At 37.6% G+C, this 17,306-nt stretch overlaps 1 protein-coding gene across 1 annotated transcript in view; it reads left to right on the top strand.

The window, feature by feature from the left end:
- Positions 1-16,019, top strand: part of LOC145681541 (uncharacterized) — a 52,715-nt gene extending 36,696 nt beyond the window's left edge. The window contains exons 6-7 of the mRNA XM_081753184.1: positions 8,287-8,393; positions 15,307-16,019. Of these exons, the coding sequence (XP_081609310.1) occupies positions 8,287-8,393; positions 15,307-15,316 (117 nt within the window). The 3' untranslated portion in view covers positions 15,317-16,019. The remainder of the gene's footprint in view (positions 1-8,286; positions 8,394-15,306) is intronic.
- The last annotated feature ends 1,287 nt before the right edge of the window (positions 16,020-17,306 follow it).

Raw genomic sequence — 17,306 nt, 5'->3', positions numbered from 1 at the left:
GCTTTTGGCAAGAAAACTTGAATCAGACGATTGATAATTAGCTAAATTGTGTGGACCTCATCTTTCAACGTTTGGAGGAAACAGCACAGTAATAGAGGTGATGAGCACTGACAAGGTTCCGTATTCGCCGTTTTCATCTGGCTAATTTACCGATTTCAAGGACTTGAATATTCGAGCTGTTAACATTGTATCCTCATTTTGAATATTTAATGAAACGTTCTTAAAACTTATTTATTGCAGTATGTTTATTTATTGTAGTGAAATGTCAGCGAATACGAGACTCATTTTCTTTTTATATTTGAAAAACTCTTGCGTTTCGAGTTTTGGCTATCAAATTTGGGCTTTCGCGTTTTGGTACAAGAAAAAGCAAGTTCAACTAAACCCATCCAGTGTGGATCAAACTTGGGACGACACTAGACCGTAACATGCTATATAAGCCTGTGAAGTACATAGGATGCTAGGTTATGGTTCCTGAATTGTGGTCCATCAAATTTGGTGATTGATCTTACAAGTAGACCTCACCACTTCGCCGTTGCGTTAGCAAAAGGAAACAACTACTGTCCTAGAGTAGGGTTGAATATAAGATATTGACAAAAATTTTAGCGGGTAATGAGCACTAGAAATATGGGAAAACGAAATAGAAACATGAATTTGGGAAAGCCAAATACAATATAATTTGATAGTTGCAAGACCGATATTTTTCTGAAATAGACGGAGGAACAATAGTTATGACTTCAACTATGTAAATTAGGAGGAATGTTTTTATAGCATTCCAGATCATGACCGCCATTTTGAAATCCGCCATATTGGATCGACGTCAACTTTTTCAAATGGAAAGATTGTCATGTGAGGTATCAAACAACAATGATTTTTTCCACCCAATCTCATACACTAATTACTTTGTCCATATCTAGAACGGCTTACAACTTACAGCTCTTTGAATGTTGAAAAATTCGTTGTTTGTAGTAGATAACAGATAACTACAGTGACAATGGACATAGCTCCAGAGATAGCATTATTACTGGACAAAATTACGGCAATGCAAGAAATGCAAGTCCTCAGCATTCACAAAATGGTCAAAACAGAATTTTGCAGAGCACCATGAGTAGTGCTTTCAAACGGGTCGGGTCGGGTCAGTAAAATCGGGTCGGGTTGTCGGGTCGGGTCAGTCGGGTCAACTCGGGTCGGGTCAGTCGGGTCAGCTCGGGTCGGGTTATTCGGGTCGGGTCAATCGGGTCAGCTCGGGTCGGGTTATCGGGTCGGATTGTCGGGTCGGGTTATCGGGTCGGGTTATCGGGTAGGGTCAGTCGGGTCAGCTCACTTTGGTCAACTGAGTTTAGGTTGAGCTTGAATTGGTTTTATAGAAGACATAAATCTATTTTGAACACTTGCAGCTAGTGTTTTTAAGGTAAATGCTTAATTTTGTACTTGTGTGTACATTAATTTCTAAATGTGGAAGATTGATTTTACCAATCGACTGTAATATTAATATCTACGCCAATATGGAGTCTGGATTTAGAACAAAACTAGAAGTTGTTTAAGCAAGACTAAAAGAAAGATTGGATATGGACGACCAAGCCCAAGCAGGGCTGCGGTGGCTCAGTGGTAGAGAATTCATCTCTGGTGCATGGTGTCCATGGTTCGATCCCAGCTTGTGCTAAGTAGGCTTTGTGGTGGAGAAACGCCGTGTAGTGAGTTTTCTCAGGGTTCTGTTTCCTCCCACTTTCTTCATTCCACCATTTCATTTATTTCTCATGGTCACCGTGTCCCTTAGCCTCGGTGCAGAATCGAGGGACCTTAAACTGAATATTTCATTTTATTTCACCAAGCCCAAGGACATCGATACAAGAACAAGATAAAGATTGGATATGCAAGACGAATTGCATAGTAATCTTGCTCTTGGCCTTGTTTTGGTGATCACCAAATAGCGATGAGCATATTTTCTTGCTTTCCGTATAGTATGAAAGACCATAATCAAAATCACACTTGGTCTTCATTTCTACCGATGAGGCGAGCATTCTTGGATCTTGTATAGCATGAAAGACCACCGAAACTACGAAATGCAGGACCAAGACTTGACTTGAAGACAAAGAATAAGACGCAGTATTGATGACCAAGACCCAGGGAGCGAATTGTTTGAATTTAATTTGTTGGGCTGAATGTGATGAAATAAAATTAGTACTTTGTAATTAAATATCATACTGTATTTTTAAATTTTAAATTACAAAATTCATATTATGTATCTTCTTACGTGCAACTATATATACTGTAAAATACGTTTTAATTACCGAGAAAGAAAAATCAAAGTGGCACGGGTCCCGGAATCATAAGAACCTATTTTGGAATGAAAGATAAAGGCTTGGAAAAAATCACAGGCGTTCTCCTGTTTCCTCAACCCTTATCATTGTAGTTAAACGATTTCCTTTTGTCTCCGCCAAGAGACTCTTGCTACTTCCTTCCGAGAAGACCCCCTGCCGTCCGAGCAGGTGAGAACGCTGACCTTGAAGAAAAATTTCGTCACATAGAACTAAAGCAAGAAAAAAATAAACTTCTCCCACGTCGGACATTGGTATCAGTTATAAAAAGAAATAACCAAACCTCAAAAGTGCCAAATATTCATTAAGATGCATATACAAATTCCCCGCTTGATCTAGCTAGTGGTTAAGGTGTAAGACTTCGGTACACTTGGTCCGGGTTTAATTCCCAATGGGAGTGCATTTTGGCGTTCACCCAGTGTCGTGACCATAGTGCTCTCAAACGGATCGGGTCGGGTCGGGTCAGTCGGGTCAACTCGGGTCGGGTTGTCGGGTCTGGCTACTCGGGTTGGGTCAATCGGGTCAGCTCGGGTCGGGTTATTCGGGTCGGGTTGTCGGGTCAGGTCAATGAGGTCGGATCACGGTTCGGGTCAGTCAATTCGGGTCACGGTTCGGGTCGGGTCGGTCTTCAACCCGACCCGACCCGACCCGTTGAGAGCACTAACCATGAGCACCTAATAAAAAATGAAGCGTCACAAATATCACAAAAGTTAATGCCGGGAATATTGAAAGCGTGCTTCTTCGGCACCTCAAACCATTCGATCGGCTCATCAATATATACTGATTTACAAAATGTTTATTGAATCATTCCCGTGAAGCGAGGAGACTGAAATTGATTGTACACAAGGGAATGCAGAGTTACAATAGTATCTCTGTCATACGGTTTTGAATGGAAATGTTCGTCCTTTATTGCATAGTCATATATGTTACTATGATTGTTTAAAAAAATACAATCAAAGGTTGAAATATGCCGGTGGTACCTTTTGGAATTTTTCGCACTTTCACTGATTTCCCAGCTGGAGCTATTGTACTTCGCACCTCTTCATTATTAAATAATTCTCAGCTATCCAGCATAAGTGAATTCCTGCTCCCTGTATTCGACCAATAGGAATTCACATACAATTCTCGCAATTCATGTAATCCCATTTTACCAGATGTTGATGCCAGATATATTGCCAAGTCTCTGCACTAACTATTAAATCCAGTCTGCAATGTTACAGGCACTATTCCGTTCTTTTCCTGGAGAACAATGAACAGTTTACCGTCTAAATTTCCCTTTAAATTAATTAAAGGCATGATTGTGTAGGAATGTGTCATAGCATTTACACTTATTGCAAGAGCCTCAATTTTCCTTTTGTCTTTAATATCCAAAGTTCTCGGGCGATGCATTTCAAATTGAAAACCACTTTGGTCAGTATTACAGACATACTTAAACTCAAAATTACGCAACGTCTGTTTGATGCTGTGAACGTACTCTTTAGCAGTCTGCATTAAGAGTGGCTGGCATGTTGAAGTCTTGTTTTAAAGGTTGTCACTTTCCGTAGCTAGATATTATAATGTCGTTTGAAGTTCAGTAGTCAGGCCTCCGAGGCTTTAAACTGTTCATGCTCAATATCACGAGCAACGTGGCATGCCATTCGCTGAAAATTATTGTCTGATTGCTGTTTGGAAAAGCAAGATTACTGGAAAAGATTGATGTTTGGAAAACTACTTCACGTGCGTGGGTAAACTGCACGTACAATGCCTCCTGTAAAAGGGAACGCTTGACTTCGCGTGATAGTCCTGTACTTTTTTTCTAAACAACACGATCGTAGGTCCACTCGCTAATGCGAAATCGGTTACATATTGTTTTTTACCGTGGTTTGGGTGTTGTGTCATGTAATTAACAATTTGTTTTGTCTTCTCAACCGAGAGTGAATCGCCTTTCTTGCGTTTCGATGGTGATGGAAGTGATGCGTCTGACATTTGGTGTTCCGTCGGCATTTTCGGAATCTGTTGTGTGATTACCCCCTTCCGCTTCCACACTAGCTTCTTGATTGTTTATCTCATGATGTGCCTCCTCTAGAATATCTACAGTGTATTCCATTTCAAATTCCAGTTCTTCATCCACTAGGAATCCAATTATGTCATCTGCGATTACTCTTTCCTGTTCTGATATATTTGTTGCTTTGTGCTTGAACCGTAATGTCTGCAACTGCTGCAAGCGGTACATGGTAATGTTTGTCTTATTTAACGCCATGGTGTGTCGTTTCTTAGTCTATATTTGTTGCCTGCACACACTCTCCTACCTTATACCGTACCAGGAATGCCATTAGCAACCAATATTGCTATTCTCTTCATCGTACTGCCCCAACTGCTTATAGTTACAGTTTGAATTTACAAACGCACACACGAAGTAGCGAGGTCAGAACCACTTTATGAATGCTGAGGACTTTCATTTCTTGCATTGCCATAATTTTGATCTGTAAGAATGCTGTCTCTGGAGCTATGTTCATTGCCACTGTAGTTATATGTTATCTGCTACAAACAACGAATTTTTCAACATTCAAAGAACTGTAAGTTGTAAACCGTTCCAGATATGGACAAACTATTTAGTGTATGAGATTGGGTGGAAAAAATCATTGTTGTTTGATACCTCACATGGCACTCTTTCCATTTGAAAAAGTTGACGTCGATCCAATATGGCGGATTTCAAGATGGCGGCCATGATCTGGAATGCTATAAAAACATTCCTCCTAATTTACATAGTTGAAGTCATAACTATTGTTCCTCATCTATTTCGAAAAAAAATATCGGTCTTGCAACTATCAAATTATATTGTACTCGGCTTTCCCACATTCATGTTTCTATTTCGTTTTCCCATATTTCTAGTGCTCATTAGCAGCTAAAATTTTTGTCAGTGTCTTATATTCAACCCTACTCTAGGACAGTAGTTGTTTCCTTTTGTTAACGCAACGGCGAAGCGATGAGGTCTACTTGTTAGTAAAACTTTCGCAAGGTATTTTTTTTAAATACTTAAGAGTCAGTTAAAGGTGACTCTTTTGCAAAATTGTTAATTTTACTAAATTCACTCTTTCTGATCCATTATACTATGATATTTACGGTTTTGCTTGTTACTTCCTTTATCGTGTTTCTTAATGCCTTCCACTACGATTTATTTTCTGAATTCTGATAATTGAAGTATAAGTTATAAGTAAGGCCCGGATTTTTAGGTAAAAACATATTTTTTTCCTTACACGTACAAGCCCAAAACAAAGTTTATTACCCCAATTAAGAGTCTGCAAGTGTAAATTACAAATTTTATTTCACATAAAATATATATTTTCTGAAAAAAGTTATGTAAATAAATATTTTGGACATTTTTGTAATAGATACATATTTTTAATATTTTCCCTTGTTTTATTCTAAATTTCACAACGAATTGTTTTTTCTCGAAAGAAATTAACATGAGGAAAAGAATAGACTACATAAATCTATCCATGATATTTACAAGCTATTTTCCACCTGCAGAAACGGCATCGTCATAAATTCTGCTTATCAGCGGTTGTGCCAAACAAAGAGCTATTAAGGGAGCGCTTTGTACTTTGAAGCCAAAACTGATAGGAGGACGCGTGGCCGTAGTGCAGGAGGTACGGTAAAATCTTATTTTGTCAACCATGTTTGAAATGTGTAAGTGCAAACCAACATTCCCAAGTAGTGCAACACTGTCAGGTACTAAACATATCGTTGCTGCGTCACGTGTTTCAACGCGACAAGCTCTCATCGGAGAACCTACTGCACCTTCATCTTCCAGCGTCACAACAAACACACAGGACAATTCAGATTTATGTAAAGTGTTTGTTTCTGCTGGCATACTCCCTGTATAAGGTAAACAACCCCGAGCTCCGAAATTTTCTTACCAAATATACGGACTCAAGTCCTTCAGAATGAGTGAACGCTTCGGAGAGGAAACATTAAACACACATTAGGTCTGTATGTGAAAACGAAAACATTCGGGTGAGCAGATATGAAACTAGTGATTCTGTTAGTGTCAGAAAAGTGGAAAATGTTATAGTAGGTGTACTGAAAAATTATGAAATAATTTCCAAATAACATTTCTTGCTAGTCTCTAAAGAACTTCAGTCACGAATCACGTGACAATTGCCAGACTGTTCAATGAATCTTTGCACATTTTGTAGCTGAATAGTATGAAATATGACAATGTTTTGCTTTTTATGACTGATAGTGCCTCTTATATGACGAAAGTTGGTGGAGCTATTTCTGTATGCTACCCTAATATGACTCACGTGATATGTGTCGGTACACGCCATACATCGACTGTATGAAAAAATCCGAATCCTTTATCCTAAAGTGAACAAGTTGGTATTAAATAGGAAAAATATTTTCGTAAAATCGCCAACTAGAATTGAACTTTTCAAAGAAACAAATCCCGATCTTTCATTTCCTCCAATACCCGTAATCATGCGGTGGAGTATGTGATTTAATGCAATACTTTATTATGCGGAGAATTTTGAAGCATTTGTATCTGTAGTAACTAAACTAAAGCCAGACGATGTTTCATCCATTGAAATTGTTCAAAATTTAGTGACAGTGGCTTGAATTGTGACTTATTGGCTTTCATATCTGCCAATTTCAGTTTCTTGACTCACTCTATAAAGAAACTGGAAACTACGGTAGATTTATTGAGTACTTCGGTTAAAGAAGTACAGTGCGTTGAAAGAAAGTTGAATGTTCTTTCTGCTTCGAAAGCTGAAGTCGTAAGAAAAAAATAAGGACTTGTTTAAGCAAAACATTGCCTATAAAACCCTATGTAAAAAATTTGAAGTATTGGAAGGCCAAAACACAAGTGAAGTTGATGGTGTGAATATTCGTGATATGCCCCATTTCAAATACGCGAGGTTAATATCGTGTGGTGCAGTACGTTATTTTACTCAATATAAGGCATTATTTCGTGACGATAGGTATGGCTTTACGATGGGCAACTTTAAAAGATGGTAGTTATTTACTGCAATGTCCATGGAATTTCGACATCTGATGAATAGGAGCTATTGGTGAGTACCAGTAGTTATTTTTCTTATGTTGGGTGTTTTCCCATACTTTTCTTTCTTATTTCATGTTAATATTTTTTAATTTTTAGCAAATATTTTTTTCATTTTTAGCACATAAAAAATAAATATTTTACAGTTTTTTAGCACATAAAAATCCGGGCCCTAGCTATAAGAGTGTATTATAGATGGTGTATCATTACATAACTCAACACATCAATATAGTAATCCTACATGATGCTACAATAGTTTAAATTTTATGAAGAGTGTAGCTCGTCATATACGATTTGGCACCGGGAGGCCATGACGAGTTAGACTCGTCATTTCAGTGCAAGAGGTTAATATTTAATTTTTTGTCTTAGTTTATTTTGATTTACTTAATGAAGTGATTCATGTTAAGTTACGCTGCTGATCCTATGTATATAATTGAAACAAGTAGCATTGTTGCTACATCTTCATTAATAAAAACAATAACAATAAAATAACAATAATTTTATGTGTTTTCACTGATTGTCAAAGTGTCATACTCCAAGTTAGTATTTGAAGACTATAATAATGGTTTCACTTGCAGATACAAATTTAGGACATTTTACACCAGACCGGTAGCCAGCTCCAAAATGTAGGGGTGCCCGGCTGAAGTTAGGGGGGGGGGGGACGATCCAACAATATTATAGTTTATCACCATATTATAGTTCATTTGCAAGCCTACCTTGAAAATTTTAGAGGGAAGCAGCAAAACTTTAGGGGGGCCCGGCCCTCTAGACCCCCCTGGATACGGGCTTGCTTTACACCAGGAGTAAAATCTGAAAAGAGCAGTGCAGGTAAAATATTACACTTCAAACAGATCTTGTTTAAAAGATATTTCCTTGTAGAAACATTATATTTGAAGAATTTCATTTAACATTTTCTTGTCTATTGTTTTTCAGCACTATGATCCTCGTAACTGTATGTGCATTTGTGACAACATGAGGATGCAAGAAAAATGCCACCATGCGGGAAGAAGATGGAACCAGGAGAAATGTAAATGTTATAAGTAAGAGAATCTTTTACATATTCATACTTTTATATAAAGCTCCAATGAGTATGCTTCCATTTAAGTTAAACTATTAGAGCAAGTTTAATAAATTTTAGTCACTGTTTCATGGAAATGTCAGTATGATCATCCCATTAGGCCCTGTGGTGGTAAAATTGTCATGAATATTAAAATATCTAGCTCTCAGTGGAACTAGTACTATATGCTGATTGACAAAATTCATGATTTCTTTTTCTGAAAAAAAAAAGAAAAAGAAAAAAGTAGCTTCTGCAAAAGAATGGTTTTATCAAATTTATTTAAAACAGGTGGACAAATGTAAACGTGATGGAGGGCAGAATGTGGAATTAATATAGTTAAGAATACCAACGCAACTATTAACAGTTATCACAGTGAGATACGAACATAGGTCATTGTCATAGTTGAGAGATTCACATAAACTATAGTTCAAGGCTCTTGTGAAATTAATGTTTTATATTTTATGATTGGAACCACTCTGAAGGATAAAGTGCCGCGAACATGCAACGTTTACTGTTTATGCCTGGAAATATGTGATATGGTCGGATGAATCATCTTTCACCTTCTGAAGAAGAGTGTGTTTCGCAGTATTTTTGAAACATGGCGGCGCGGCGGTCTATGATAGTTTTGTTAACGGCTCGAGCGGCTCGGTTCACGGCTTAGTCACCACCGAGCCGAGCCGAGAAGTGAGTCGAACCAACAGCTTACTCAACCGAGCAGGCTCGAGCCTTCGGCTCAATTAGGCCGAACCGAGCCGAGCCGATGGCTCAACTGAGCTGATCCGAGCCGAGCCGATGGCTCGTTGCAACCGAGCCGACTCGAGCCGATAGCTCACTTGAGCCGAACCGAACCGAGCCAGTCGTTCATCGCAACCGAGCCGCCTCGAACCGATGACTTACTTGAGCCGAACCGATGGCTCACCCGAGTCAAGCCGAACCGAGCCGATGGCTCACCTGAGTCGAACTGACTCGGGTGAACCGAGCCGAGCCGAATCGGACCTCGAGCTGAGCCTGTGGCTCAGGACTCGAGCCGAGCCGGTTGGGCGCAACATGGCCTGATTAACAACAAAGAAAAAATACAAGTTCGCTTAGAAATATTTTTTCAGTTATTGATAAATAGATGGAAGTAATAAAACAAAACAAACCTCTAGATAAACACAAAGGATGCCTTTAGAAAATTACGTACATGTTGTTACACGACCTTAACAATAATAGTTAATGAAATACGAGAGCCATTATTCTTTCTTCAGTTGAGTAATTTCAAAAGATTGCGATTATCACTTCTTGTTTAAGAAGGAGAACTTGCATTCTCCTAACCACGTCTATCCCCATAGCTTAAACAGACAACATAGTTTAAAAAATGATGAATTTAAGACATAAAATCTCTGTACTTTTCGTCTATTTAAAAAGGTATTAGTACATTTAGAAATTCTTATTGTAACACCGGTAAAGAAAGATTGTACACTTTACTGGCCAAGATTAGATCATATTGAATAGAAAATAATGTTGTCAACGGCTCGAGCGTCTTGGCTCACAGCTCAGTCACCACCGAGCTGAGACAACAGCTCACCCAACCAAGCCAGCTCGAACCCTCGGCTCGGTCCGGCTGAACCGAGCCGAGCCGAGCCGATAGCTCACTTGAGCTGAACCGAACCGAGCCAATGGCTCACCTGAGCCGAGCCGGTGGCTCATCGCAACCGAGCTGGCTGGAGCCGATAACTCAGTTGAACCAAGCCGAGCCGAGCCGGAGTTCGAGCTGAGCCGATGGCTCAGGGCTCGAGCCGAGCCGGTTGACATCACTAGTCTGTGATGCTATGCTGGTTTTCAGTGGGTCGTGTAGTGTCGCTTATCGGTCGTGTAACTGTTCGTGATTATGTCACCATTTTAGGAGGCAATGTGCATCCTATGGTTCAGACGGTGTTTCTCAGTAATGACGCTATATTCCAGGATGGAAATGCGTTAATACACACTACTGGCTCTGTTGTTGAAAGCATTTGTAATTATTTTACACTAGTAATTCTACACTCGTAAACATAAAATACAGTTGTATTACTTATTACTTAATTCTGCTGCCTACAGAAATTTGTTCCTTTTGTCTTTCCATGCAGAGTATTGAATTTTACCTGTTAATTTAGCAAAATGTGATCTGCCTAAATTTGACCAGCTTCCATAATTGTTAATACTTTGACATTTCTAAACATTGCGTTTGTTTGTGAAAAGAACGAACAAACAAACTGCAAGCATTGTTTACAAATGTATACATTTATTTTACATATTTTGTGATACGCTATGAAAATATTAGTTGAACATATGTGGAAATAGTAGTTGGACATGTGCAATCTATGGAAATTAATATAATTTTTGAAGAATAACATATCAAGGATCATAGGCGCCGACTTGAAGAAAATATAACTGGGGGGGGGGGACAAACAATGAATAAATATATCATCATATTCAGTCGTTTTCTATCAACTGCTTGATGAAGGCCCCTCCTCCACACCCCAGGATCTCGGTCCTCTACATTCGCTCTGCTGCGAAATTCACGACCTAAATCAAATTTGTCTAGAGACATGGGAACTTCACTGCAAGTTTGCGCACAGCATTGATCTTCCCTTGTCACATCAGTGCTGCCATAGTGTTGGTTGAAGCTCCAGTCCTCTATTAAACACAGCTTTGAAAGTGGCGTTTTCTATCGAATAAGAGGGCTGTTCCTAATATTGAATTAAAGGTACGACGAAGTTTACGACAGAAATTCTTACTTCTCTTTGTTAATTTCCCCCCAACTGGATTATATTAGGGGGGCGAGGACCTCACCCTTAAATATTGGGAGAAAGTGTCCTACGCCCTCAAAGTCGGCACCTATGTCAAGGATCATATCTTCAAGCCATTATATCAACTTATAATCTAATAAAAATAACACTTGAGCAAACGAATTCAAATCAGGAGAGAAGTATGGCACAATAGTTAAATGGTCAAAATTCGGAGAGAAGTTCGAACAGTTAAAGAGGGCTGAAGGCCAAGATGGACAGGGCAAAAGGTATAGAAAAGTGGGGAGTGTAAAATGAATAGAAAAAAGTGTAGAAAATATAAGGGAATGTATGAACGTGTAAAGGGAGTGTAAGCGTAGTGTATATGTATAAAAAATCCCACTCAACTCTCGTCCTCACAGAGCACACAAAACACGATACAATCGCCGTAACGGCCACTGTCGAACTCCGATACAGCTACATCCAAGGAAAATTCAAGAGACGATTCACGTCCCAGAAAGACGTGATTCGTCTAGAGAAAAACCGGCGCTGCGGTCGCCACGAACGAAAGCCTCAAACAGCGCAAGCGACCTTGAACTGTCAATCGGAGCAAAGGAATTTTTATCTCCCTCTCTCTCTCTTTACAAACCATAGCACACACTTCTTTCTCTACTTTTTTTAGTCAGAAAAGCTTCTATCAACGAAAGTTAATTACAATTCTTTTTACCAATTCTTTCTTATGCTGATGTCTATTATTAAGAATGAAAAGTATAAAAATACATTATTTCCTCTTCTGTCCCAAATCGTGGTAACAAGATCGTTACATGCCATGACGATGGTCGAATAAGTAAAAATTGATGAATTGTATTTAAAGGACTGAGAAACGTAACTAAATCAAGTGTTTAATATTCGTACTTGAATTAGCAGAATTTATATATTTAACTATTTTTTGGTTAACCTGTAGTTACGTAATATTGAACACTTAGTTAGATATGGACCATGACCCTTTATTAATCATAATGGGCCTTATGTAGAGAAATTCTGACGAATGATTAATGCCATACTAAAGAGTTCGACTAACATGTTTTCTGCAGTAGTCAGGCCTTTAGTATGACGGTAATCATACTTCGAAACGACTCTGCATAAGGCCCAATATGTTTGGCAAATTAATTGAATTAAACCTAATTGGTATTCATAATCTATTAAAATCTGAAATTGAGTTGCAAATTAACTTAAAATTAAATGATATTTGGAAACAATGTAATTGGCCGTTTGTCGGCATATGAACCTGTGATTCACGAAACCACTTCAAAATCAGTTATAGGTAATTTGTTTTCAACTCCAAGTGTTTCTATTATTTTGATAACCATCTGTAAGTGAAGTTTATTTCTCTCGCTATGCAATCACGATTACGGATTGCAAATTATGAAGTGGGACACACTAGGAGATATATCCGGATTTTCCACAGTACTATGCAATATGGATATAGGAATCGATGAGGTTCTTCCAAATATTTCAACCCACATTGGATTCTTAGTGTTTCTACGGTATTACGAGCTTACTTAACCTACAATTATCGACAATGCGCTGAATTGGAACCTTAAATTGTAAATATTTTTGGCTATTTAGCTTCAGAGTTTATTTTACTAGATTAAAAATTTACAGTAACAAGATATGAAAGGAAATAATTTGCTGCGAATGACATTATCGCCTCTAAGTGCGTCATTTCTAAATGCCACAAAAATTAAAACTACAATACCTGGTTAATTGAAATAGTCACTCTTATCAATCACACAATTTTGCCATTGCTCAGATAATGATTGGAACTCGTGGGGAAAGAATTGTAACATCCAGTAGGAGGATTTCCTCAACCTCATGTTGAACAAACCAATCTTAAACGTTTATTATGTCAAGAAGTTCTGAAGATTTCGGAAGATATGGTAGTTTGTGAGAGAGATGTCAGGAGATTGCGGTTGATGAAGTAGGGTTGCAACTAGTTGAGAGTCTGGAACTCGTTGAGCGACATATGCGCGTGCATTGTCGTGCAGCTTGAGGGCATCATGTCTTGAGATCATTCCTGTATGCTTGCGGGCAATGTTGAGGTGAATTGCATGGAGTTCAGCCCTGTAACGATCCGCATCTTCTGAATTAGACATCTATTAACCCCGCCATAGGTCTGCACAAAAGCAACATTATCATTAAGGAAACCTTCTTGACTTTGATCAAAGTCCAATCACTGTATTAATGGCTTACAATTGTCGTATCAGATCCGTTTGTAATCAAAAGACAACCTAAGCAGGAAACTTCCCCGATTATTCCTTACAGTCAGAGAACTAATCACGTCCAGACGACGAATCTTGTTGGACGATGTAAACTCATATGATATCCATGAGTCGAACCTTTTCATGTTATTGGTTGCACCGAGCTGTTGTATGACTAACTCGTTTTCAATAGGACGAACACTTTTCCGCGAGTCCTCACTCTCACATGAACATGATGTTGATCGATGTTTACAGGGTTCACTTTGCAATTTCTGGTCTCCACAACAAAATTTGATAAATACATAGCGAATGGTGGGGATCTCTATGCAGAATATTCCAACTTGAATATGTAAAGAAAAATCAGACGCAATTGTGTGTTGTTCATGGCGCACAACTTCATACTGCCTTGTTTAACAATACATTGCTTCCTGACTCTCTAGATACCCCTATCTGTCTGCAGGACGTGTACAGAGTTTGTGATGTTAGACGGATGACCATAGTTTATCTCTGTGGTGTGTTACTGACAAGTAAAGGTCACGTTTGGGTGAACTGAGTTTCTGTCTGAGACATGTGTGATAGAGTAGTACTAAGTGTACTCAATAATTCAGTGAAGTGGTAGATGCAATGTTCGAAGGATTTAGGAGATACAGCCACTAGAAAGTCACATGGAGGTACATGTTAAAGTCTACGTACGTGATCTTATGATCAGTAATGAAATTGCAGCTGCCAAAGTATTCAATACAGATCTAAGTCGCTTTGAAAAGAAATTGCATTCGTACGGACGTTGAGGGAGAAAGGATTAGTGAAGATCAGAACAACAGTGGGATATATGAGTGCAACATCTCATTCTTATATGATAATGCCGGTTGTATCCATGGACGGAGAAATTCTGCGTCCCATGTATGTTCTGGTGGTTGAACCGAACGGTAGGTTCCCTGTAGTAAAACCAGCTAACCAGGCTAATATAATCTTAATCTTATTTGCTGGTAAAACAGCGAACATGAACAAGCAGGATGTTAAGACATTTTATTCGGACGTCATGTGGAAAAGCATTCCCAGTGATAGGGAGAAAGTCCTTCTGTTATCTGATTCATGGCCTGCAAACAAAGACGACAACCTCTTTTCTGGGCTGCATATTGATTGTAGTAATTGGTAACTTTTCTATGCAATAACAAAACCACTTCGAATTTGCAAAACAAACCAATTTCTGTTATGTTTAATCATTTAAATATGCCGGTAACGCGAACATAATCTAGTTTAGAGAGGAAATTATAGGTATAAGACCTCTCATATTTTGAACTGTGTATTACGTCTATAACGTGTAACTTCGTGTGACCTTCTAGTGGCTGTATCTCCTAAACCCTTTGAGTTTTGCATCTAAAACTTTCTGACACATTGAGCACACTTAGTACTTCGCTATCACATGTGTTTCGGGCAGTAACTCAATTCACCCAAACGTGAACTTTACTTATGAGATGTTTTTTCGGCCAGACATCAAACCGGACGTTCTGCGCCAACTTAATAGAGTTTTGCTTAGTTATTCATTACTGTAACATCCCACACATCGTAGCTTGATACTAGAAGCTAAAGTAAATGATGAAACTATTGTTATGATCTGCTTAATGATAATAGTTTAATAAGAATAGAAATCATATATTGATTCAATTCTATGCATATATATATATATATATATATATATATATATATATATATATATATATATATATATATATATATATATATATATATATATGTAAATTCATTTCTCTGACTCTACTTAAGAATATTAATATCACTTACCTATTAATAAGTAATTCTAGGTGTACATTTGGAAATTAGCTGAACGTATATTATTGTAACTTTCTACTATGCCATTATATTTTCTTTCTAGGGATCACTAACTAAGGTTTACTGATGCGCTTGATGAACAGCGAAAACAGCTGGTTCTGAACAATTATTTGTAATTATCATAGTGTAAATCCAGAATTATTTGAAAAATATGCTTCATATATTTCACTCTAATACAAACTTTGTATTGCCCATATATTAAAATATTAAATTATTTGTCATTTTCATTGCAGTATGTGTTTTGATTTTATTCAGAATGTAAAAAAAGACAATACTGTAGACTTGGAAATTCGTGTTATATGAATAGAATTAATGAATAGTGTTTTATATAAACTGTTATTAAAGGCTACTGATTATCCTTTAGAAGTACCTGTATAGTGAATAATGCAAAGACAACAAACAATATTTGAAACTTGGAAACTAACTTTTCTAGTACATCTAGTAACAAGATACTGTTGAAGAAGCTGTTTTTCCTTATAAACTAGAAATTTTTAAGTACAGTTTATGGCTTCTTGTGTTACAAGATTCTGTATTCTTGCTCTATGCTAAAAGAACTATTGGTTCACTTGGTAATTTTTTTAGGTATTAAAGAAACAGATATGTAATATTATTTGTTCTTATTGAGATATTAGACGATGTAGAAAAAAGTCTGCTGTAAGTTAATGGGGAGTGTATAAGAAGTCTTTAAAAAGTTTACACATTTATTGATGTAAGATTAATAACTATTATTGTATTCGGGAATGTGACAATAAAGACTTAAACTAACCAAAGATAATAGAACTTTTACATATGATATTACAAGATTACAAAATTAAAAACGTTGGATCTTTTGATAGATATTGTTGGTATAGTCTTCCGACAGACTTCGTTCTAGAAACATTATCGGCAAAACCCATTAACAACTATATTATGACAAATTTTTGAAACAATAAGAGTTGGTCGTTTCCATTTCTGCATCAAAAGTAATGACCTTCTGCCAGTCTCCTGAGTAATCTACCACGCCTCAGTAATCAATTTACTTATTAAATTAATAAAGACGTTTTATTTAATCTTCCATTTTTGACATCGAGAAAGCCTTCATAATACAGCTAATAGTAGTTTAATTAATTTCATTAGTTTTTCCAATTACCAGAAGTTTATATTAATCTCATATTCTACATTTCCTCAACTTAGTTAGCTATATCTTCATTATTGACAGCTATCTTACATGGCTTCCAAATTCCAAACAATTTACCAAAGTTCATAGTTACAGAGGTTCGTCTATATCCATCGAAACAAGTTTCTGCTTACTAAAAATATTCCCTCCCGTGAACATCGATCATGTTGGATGTTGTGGTCAGCAGTATGGATATTGCACAACATCATTGTTGCCATTGCTGCCAACTGATGCAACTGCATCAGGGGTATATTCCTACACCTCTGTCTGAAAGTTTTCCCGTGCCATTTATCGAAGGGCACAGTTTGAGAAGTCGAAAAGGGCAGTAATCTATGGAACGTTTAAGGAGAATATTCTCTAATGGAATATCATATGGATATAAGTTGCAGTTGATCTGGGTTGGGAGAAGCCCAACACTGTTTAGACCGTGTGACTTGAAGCTTTGTCTTGGTGTAGTTCTAGACGATGTATGTAAACTGGAGATAGGAAATGTTCTTTGTAGGAGCTGCTGAGATTGTGATAGTTTTTCATCGTTACGAATTTTGAGCTTCTTTCTCTAGAAAAGAGCAGTAACAACCATAATATTTTTTGAGTAATGCGTGAATTCACAAAGTTACATAGATATTTTTCATGTACATTTCTGTAAGCGATGGACCGAAGATTTCCACAGTCACTTAGGTAAGTCCATTGCTACAAAAAAATTTAGGGATCACCATGGCTGCTCTCCTTGATCTTTCACTCCGCGATATGCTATGTTGTTAAGACGTGTACGCTAGCCTTCTAGATTGTTTTAAAGCTCAATATGTGATAACCTGCATGATTCAATGTTAATTAGGCATTAGGTATTCGTTTGATCATAATGCGTTGTGGTAACGGACTCTGGGATA

The sequence above is a fragment of the Thermobia domestica genome, chromosome 3 (genome assembly GCF_964235325.1).
Source record: "Thermobia domestica chromosome 3, izTheDome1.hap1.1, whole genome shotgun sequence".
In the NCBI taxonomy this organism is placed as follows: domain Eukaryota; kingdom Metazoa; phylum Arthropoda; class Insecta; order Zygentoma; family Lepismatidae; genus Thermobia; species Thermobia domestica.
This window is presented reverse-complemented; position numbering and strand designations above follow the sequence as displayed.